The 8,061-nt window shown below is 32.2% G+C and overlaps 1 protein-coding gene across 1 annotated transcript; it reads left to right on the top strand.

The window, feature by feature from the left end:
* Positions 1-6,172: 6,172 nt before the first annotated feature.
* LOC129921393 (secretion-regulating guanine nucleotide exchange factor) lies at positions 6,173-7,721 on the top strand. The gene is made up of 3 exons (XM_056003200.1): positions 6,173-6,381; positions 6,457-7,439; positions 7,505-7,721. The coding sequence occupies exons 1-3, from the start codon at positions 6,364-6,366 to the stop codon at positions 7,593-7,595; spliced, it is 1,092 nt and encodes a 363-aa protein (XP_055859175.1). The 5' UTR covers positions 6,173-6,363; the 3' UTR covers positions 7,596-7,721.
* The last annotated feature ends 340 nt before the right edge of the window (positions 7,722-8,061 follow it).

Below are 8,061 nucleotides of genomic sequence, written 5' to 3'. Positions count from 1 at the left end.
GTAGGGTAAACAAAGGTGAATTTAGAAAAAAGGCAAAAATCTATTTTCTAAACAAAACGTGATAGAAATAAAATTGAAATTGGAATCGATAGATATTATGAATATATGTAAGCCACACATACAAATAAAAAATGTAGAAAATCTACAACTCGAGATATAGTCTTTTTAGAGACATGACACTCAAATTCGATATTTGAGAAATAATTCACCAAAAATCAGAATTAAAATTTTTTTAAATAAATTTTATTTGATAAGTTAGAAAAAATAAAATAACTTGACACGTATCTGTCAAATTTTTAATTTATCTTACCGTTTTCGCGGAGCGACTTTTTTAAAAAGTACTTATTTTCGTATTTCAACATATTAAAGAAGAAAATCCCGTCATAGGACGACCTATCCACGTCGTTATACCAGTTGAAAGCTATATTTTAATAAGGGTAGTGTCTAAAGAAACAGTTTGCACATGGGTTGCCTGGCGACATACTTTCAAGGCATAGGGTTGCCACGCTTTAAAGAAATTTTTTGAGTTTTTTCGACCACACCACCCTGCTTATATGGTAAGTGTTAGAGGTGTAAAAAAATATTATGTTAGAGAAAATTACATTTAAAAATTTGAATATTCAGGATTTTTAAAAATTTGACATATACGAAGGGGAAACTGAGGTAAATTTGAAAAAAGGTCAAAAAGATATTTCCTTAACAAAAAGTGGTAAAAAAAAGATTGATACTGGAATCGATAGATATTGTGAAGTTATAATAGTCACACATACAAACCAAAAATGTAAAAAATCTGCTACTCGAGATATAGACGTTTAAAAGTCAAAACCGTGAAATTCGATGTTTGAGAAATAATTCACCAAAAATCAGCACGAAAGGTATTTGAAACAATATTTATGTTATTAGAGAGAAAAAACGAAATAACTTGACAGGTATCTGCCAAATTTTTCATTTGACCAACTTTTTGGCGCCTGTGTAAACACGAAGTGACTTTATAGATTATACTTGAGAAAATACTGATGTTTTTATTTTGTGTAAATTCAGTACACTCGAACAATGGATTTATTATATTTTGGTTTTAACTTTTGATCCACAAAAAAAAAAAAATTGCTAAATAACTGATTTTAAACTGTTAACTTTACTCGAGGATAAACAAAACAAAATGGAGAAAAATTTTAGTGAAAAAAGCTAAAGACTCAACAAAAATATTAGCAATTTCGAAAGGGCTCATGTTTTTCCTCGCGGTCCGATTTTTAACTATTTTTTGGAGTGTTTTCTTTCAGAATCAATTGAAAATTATTTTTCTTGACGAACATATTGTAGGTACCCTAAATTGAGAAGACCCCCCATAATTAGATTAAATTCCACTTAAAAAGTTATCCACGACTCTCGAAATAGAAAATCGCCAAATGAAAGCATTTCAAATGATCCTCTTTCTTTTTTTTGTTTCATTCAATGCAAATACCTAATCTAGACTGATCACTGAAGTGAATTGTATATAAACTATAATATTGGTAAAGGTAAAGGTTCCGCCAGCTAAAGTATACAGGTTCACAAACTACAACAACGGTCATTCTCCTTCCGAAATAGTTGGCGTCTTCGTCGTCGTTATTGCTCGTAAAATGATAATCGGTTCAATAAAAGTCTCAGTAATAATAACAATAACAGTAATAATAGTATTTTAGCCAAACAGGTTGATGTGGTTCGAATCGTGAAGCTATATAAGCTCATGCGCTTGTCTTGTGGGATCATGCGCACGGTTTGCCCCAGAGCTCTTAATATTCGGACCTATTACAAATGAAATAAAAGTATGGACCTTAAGTTTGTATCGGGATGGTCGGGTTCGGGTGTACCTTACTAAGACTTTGTAGATGAACAGACAAAAATTATATACAATTGCTATGTCATTGTATAATTATCGATGGAATTGTTTCGGTATTGTAGATCACTTCCCATAATAGTAGAGGCGCAAACATGGCATTGGTTTGTAACTCTTGTAACCTGCTGAAGACCTCGTTCCTTATAGCCTTTATGTAGGTGTATATTCCAACCTGTCTCGATGATGGTTTGTGGATCAGTTAGGCATTTGCCTGTCCCTGTACAGTACTTAATGGTTCAGGTGGTTTGTTTTTTTCATTTTGCGATTCGTTATTATAACTTTCTACTATTGTTGATCTTTTTTGTTTTTTTTTTGTTGGACAATGTGGAATTTTCGTGATCTCATTGTTTCTCATTTGTGTATTAATAGAAAACATCAGCATGATTTCTGGACATTGTAATGGAAAGAAGATGCTGTTATGAGATGAAAAGACCTTATCGGAAATCGATATAAAGAAAGTTCTTGATTGCTAACCAAAACAAAAAAAATCAATAATTTTGTATACTGAGCATTAGAAATGCTCTTTAATAGAAAGTGTTTAAATTTTGTCATGCGTCATATTGAAGGCAGTGTTTTGCATAATTTCAAAAATGCTTTTTATTGCATGAATCTTATACCATATAGCTGACATAAAACAATTACGTTTTGTAACATGGTTATTGGATAAGTCTATGCAACAATGAACTTAAATTAACTGAACTAATTTAATCCCTATTAAATTAACTGCAATCATGTGCTAGGAGCTCATATTCTTTCTTTTATGTAATTAGTCCTTTAACGGCTAAATGGACCGTTTAGACAGCTCCCGGTTTTGTGTGAAATGAAAAATAGAGAAAAGTTAGGTTCCAACTTTTCGGACAACAATAAATTTATCAAAAACCAATTCTATTATTTCTAAGATCACAGGATTTTGAATAGAAAATTCTACAATTCTGAAAATTGGAATCCTGATATATTTTATACATATACATACATTATCTAAATTAACAAATCCAAATAAAATAATTCTAATACTACGTTTCCACCGAGATTTATCTAAGTAGCTTTTGAATAAATCTCGAGATTTATTCTAAATGTCGGATTTAGGGTAGGTGAAAATCTTGGATTTAGTGTAGGTGAACCCAAATCGGTGATTTAGCGAAGTAGATTTAGAATAGGTCTTGAGATTTATTCTAAATCTACTTGGCTTAATCTCTTAGGTTAAGTGGAAACGTAGTATAAGAGCCAGTTTCACAGTCAATTAAATGACACTTAAGTGAAATATAGTATTTTCCCATGTAAAAAATATGCACTACCTTATCCTCACTAAAATCAAAGCATTGACTGCTGATATCTACTGTCTATTTTTTATTTTTTTTTTGTTTTTTTTTTCCAAAAAAAAAATTACGGCTTCATTGGTTTCTGTGCCAAAATGATGAACTAAAGATGCTTATGCAAAAAACCATAATTAGTGTTATTTTCTTCGAATCAAAGTCTATTTCAAAGCAAGCGATGTCTGGAGCTCATCCATATTGTTTTTGAAAATATGGTGAAATTATGGTGGTCAACTTTTATTCGCTAGACCACCCGTAGTTCTAAAATTATAACGGATTTAATTTTTTCACTTCAAAAACTTTAGCCCGGGATAACTTAACATTTTTTTATTTCAATTCCACTAGTTTTTCAAGAGATAAATAAACTTTTTTTCATTTCAGAAACCGAAAAAAATAATTTTTTTCTGTAATAATATTTAAAACCGTGTTTCGTTTGCCCAAAATTAGCCCGAACGATCGCTATCCTACTTATTTTCGCTATCCTACCCTCTTAGTTTAAAAATTATAGAACCATAATTTTTTTATATATTTTATTTGTTTTTTATGTTGAACTTTTTAATTATTTTATTTATTACCTTATTTGTTTTGCTTTTTTCAGTTCAGTTTAAATTAAAACGCATCTTTTTTATTTTATTTTAGAATATTTATTTATTTTTGTCCTATATATATTTTTTTTCTTCTCAAAAACCACAAAAAATATTATTTGTTTTGGTTTAGTTTAAAAATCGTTGATTTATCACTGTTGTTCGTTTACCCAATGTATAAGTCCAGGCTAGACCACCATTTATTTTCGTCATCCTTACTTTAGTTGGTTACAAAGGCCAACTAGTTAAATTTTGAAAAAATAAAAAGAAAATAGTACGCATACACCACAGTGACCTTTATAATTTATAATTTAGAAAAACTAAATCCACTGGTGTGGTTACTGCACCTCAAATGTTATTTATTTGACTTAGAATTCTTACTTGCTTGAATGTAGTCCATATAAATTAAGCTGGTTTGTTTTATATCACCTTAAAAACCACAAAATACAAATATTTTTTCAAGTGTAATAATCATTAATTTTTTTGGTTTTCCATATATTATGAGCTTCAGAAAAGCTACATACCTACTTAGTATAATCTATACTGACTTTATAATTGCTATAGCACTTTGGGTTCATAACTAAGACCGTGTGCGAATTGGGTTAAAATGTTGGTTAAATTTTCTATCACGTTTTGTTGAAAAAAGTGATAAAATTTTTTTGTTTTTTGCTGTGCGAATTGGGTTAAAACATAAACAAAAAATACCAAGACTGGAAACTCGGCGGTCAACTGACGTTTGCCTACAAGCTGCGAGGTGTGGTGAATGTCGTGAACCTATCGTTGTGTTCGTGTCAAATGTGTGGTGAATGTCGTGAATCTATAAATGTGTGCGTGTTAACGTCATTTACCAACGTGGTGGCTTTCACATATATTCACAGACAGCACTGTACACAAAAGGGTTTCGGGGGGGAAGACGTAGGAAATTTTCCAGTCTTGGTATTTTTTGTTTATGGGTTAAAATAAGTAAAATCGGACTTTTTTTTTGCTGTACTTTGATTAAAATTCCCTCAAGATAAAACAAAATTAACCTTAAAAATTTTTTTTCTTACATTCAATGAATTATTTTTTTTGTACAAAACCAAGTTAAATATTCTAGTAGGTATGGAAATGTAAGAAATTCTCAATTTCACATACTTTTTTTTTATTTTTATCGATAAATTCCCACTTCATTACGATCAAAAAGAAATTATTAATTCAATCTTCGAACACTAATTCATAGTTCACCAGCTGCCAACAAAATAGGATTATAAAATAAGCTGCGTTCCTTTGGAAATATTTATCTACTTTTTATTACTTAAAACTACTTTGCTATACTGAAAAAGTAGTTCAAAGCAGCTTTAAGTACTAAAAAGTAGATAAATATTTCCAAAGGAACGCAGCTTATAAAAACAAAGCAAACAAACAATTCGTACATTTTCAATTTTTCAAAATGAATAATAATTTGTATTTGTATTTATACTTATATATTTCTTTAAATACATATCAACGCATTATAACAAAAATAATTTCAAATCTAAATACTTTGATCTTTCTTTCTTAAGAAACGTTAAATTTCAACCACTAGTGTCTAATTTTACCCTGCTCCGCAACTGAGTAAATTCTAACCCATTTTATTTACCACGCTAGTGTCAAAATTTAACCAAACGTCAAATTGTAACCAACATTTTAAGGCCGTGTGTGAACTGCGTTAAATAGTTAACACCGTGTAAAATTTTTGACACTATTGAGGTGAATAAAAAAAATTTCAGCTGTATAGATTATTGTTTAATATATTTCTCTGCCTCTTTTCTGCCATGAAATTCCTTTTTACTAAAAAAAAAAAAAACAAAACCATTTGCAAAAAAATTTAACCTAATTTAACCAGGTCCCAGAGCCCATTAAATTTTTAACAGGTGAAAAGTAGTGTCAAAAATTTTACACGGTCTAAGAATTCACACATGGTCTGACGCAATTCGCCCTACTTACAATTTTGCTTCTATAATGCTTTACAGAAGCAACAATTGCATATGTAAAGCTTTATAGAACCGAAATTGTTTGTCGGGCGCACACTTCCCTCAGTCAGTGTTTATTGCTCTATTTGTTTTACTTTTTCTCGGTAATAAGTGTGCCTTTGTATATCCTCTCAAAAATTACCTTAATTATTTAACACATTTTCCAACTTCAAGGTTATTATAATTCATTCGACCACACAAATTCGTAAATTTTGATTTCTAATCTAATGTGTTTTAAATTTAAAATTAAACGCCCGTTAACAAAACCCACCACAAAATATTATTTTATTCACCTAAAATTTTTCAATATTCATATATCTTGGCATCACTTCCAAATGTCATAACAACACGACACTACAAACGTCAAAACCATATGATTTCATTCATGATTTTTGTTGTTGACAAAAATCCAAAAAAAAAATGAATAACCAACAAAATTGGAATTGCAAATATTCTTGCAAGAAATTCCATAAAAACATTTCCTTCAACAAACAGTTTGTGTTGTGTCCACAAAGGTGACGGTTAACTTTAACTCCTGCAACCAAATTGCAATGCTAACATTGCACACATATTACCCATACTAAAAGATTCTTCTTCAAATGACTGCCTACTCTTGGGTAAGTTCTTTCACACTACCACAACTGTTTATATTTTTGTGCTCCAATGCGCGTGTTTATTTTCTTTGACAAAAGGGGGCCAACTCCCACGGTCAACTTGGCCTTGGTATCGAGTCTGAACTATGTGCTACCCCACAACTCGTCTCAAGGCTATCATTCAATGTCAATGCCGTACGAGCAATTCGTGGTGGTGGCGGACATGTCCTTGTCCTAGATCACAGCAATCGCTTGCATTCCTGTGGATGGAATAATCGTGGTCAATTGGGCATTGACAATACCGAAGACAATCAAAGTCACTTCACTGCAATACCAAGTGAATTCTTTAAAGATTGTCCAATTGAATCATTTGCTTGTGGTTGGGATCTATCGGCGGCCATAACTACCGATGGGTCTTTGTATGTTTGGGGTTCGAATGCTTTTCAGCAATTGGGTGTTTGCCAACGGGGTTTCACTGCAGTTCGACGACCATTGTCGTTGCAATTGCCTCGAGGTGAGGTTCCTCGGCAAGTCACATTCGGTTTGAGGCATTGTAGTGTCCTTACACAAGACAATCGAATTTACATATTCGGTCGTTTGCGTATAACCGATCCACATGAGAGTTTGAAAATCACCCAAGTCGCATTTAATCGGATGGAGGATATTATCCGAGTACAATGTGACTTTAAAATCGATGCTATCGTTGGTGGACAGAATCATTTGTTAATTCTGTGCGAAAATAGGAGACGGGTTCTTGGATTGGGTGATAATAAATTTGGTCAAGCTAATTGTTTTGAATTTGAAGAAGATGTTAAGCAATTAGTTGCCGGATGGACACATAATGGAGTTCTTACTAAGGAAAAAAAAGTACTCCTTTGGGGAAGGAATTGCTATGGGCAATTGGGTAGAGCAGCTTGTGATGCAATTCGGACGCCAATCGAATTAAGTCTTCCAGATGGAGTTGTTCCGAGAAAGTTACATTTGGGTTCAGAGCATGGTTTGGTTTGCTCAACTGATGGACAAGTTTATACCTGGGGTTGGAATGAGCATGGCAATTGTGGAAATGGATCATCAGACAATATGTAAGAAGTTCAAGGGATATGGAGTTGATAATCATTAATGTTTTTTTTTTTTGGTTCAATTTCAGATTCAGTCCCACTCTTGTGCCGTTGAAGTCTCCATGTAAAATTGCAGGTACTGGAGCTGGATTCTGCTATGCTATTTGCTCTGATGAATAGATTTTTTGTTGATTATGATTAGTGAAGGGGCCAATTTTTTTAGTACTGCCACTGAAGTCGGTTGCATGTCCCAAATGCTTTAAATGTTGTGTGTTAATTTTACGCTTGAATAAATGTTTTTTTTTTTACAAGTTGTAATTTTTTAATGAAAGATAGAACGTTCTAGTCTCTTTTTCCACTTTTTTGAGTCATCTTCAATTTAACAGAAAGGGTTTACTAAAGAAGTTATACGGCAGAGTTGTCAAGCTACAACAAAGAAATCAGAAAAGCAAGAAGAAATAGTTTATATTGGCCAAAATGGTTCTCGGGAACTACAGTCAAGAGCGTTTCAAACCCTGTAACAGTCTAAGTAGGAAAAACCTCAGGATAATCACTGGTCTCCTAACGGGCCACTATAAGCTAAGAAGGCCCCTACACATTTTGGGCCTAGTAAATAGTGCAACATGTAGATTCTACAATGAACAAG

This window comes from Episyrphus balteatus, chromosome 1 (genome assembly GCF_945859705.1).
Source record: "Episyrphus balteatus chromosome 1, idEpiBalt1.1, whole genome shotgun sequence".
Classification (NCBI taxonomy): domain Eukaryota; kingdom Metazoa; phylum Arthropoda; class Insecta; order Diptera; family Syrphidae; genus Episyrphus; species Episyrphus balteatus.
This window is presented reverse-complemented; position numbering and strand designations above follow the sequence as displayed.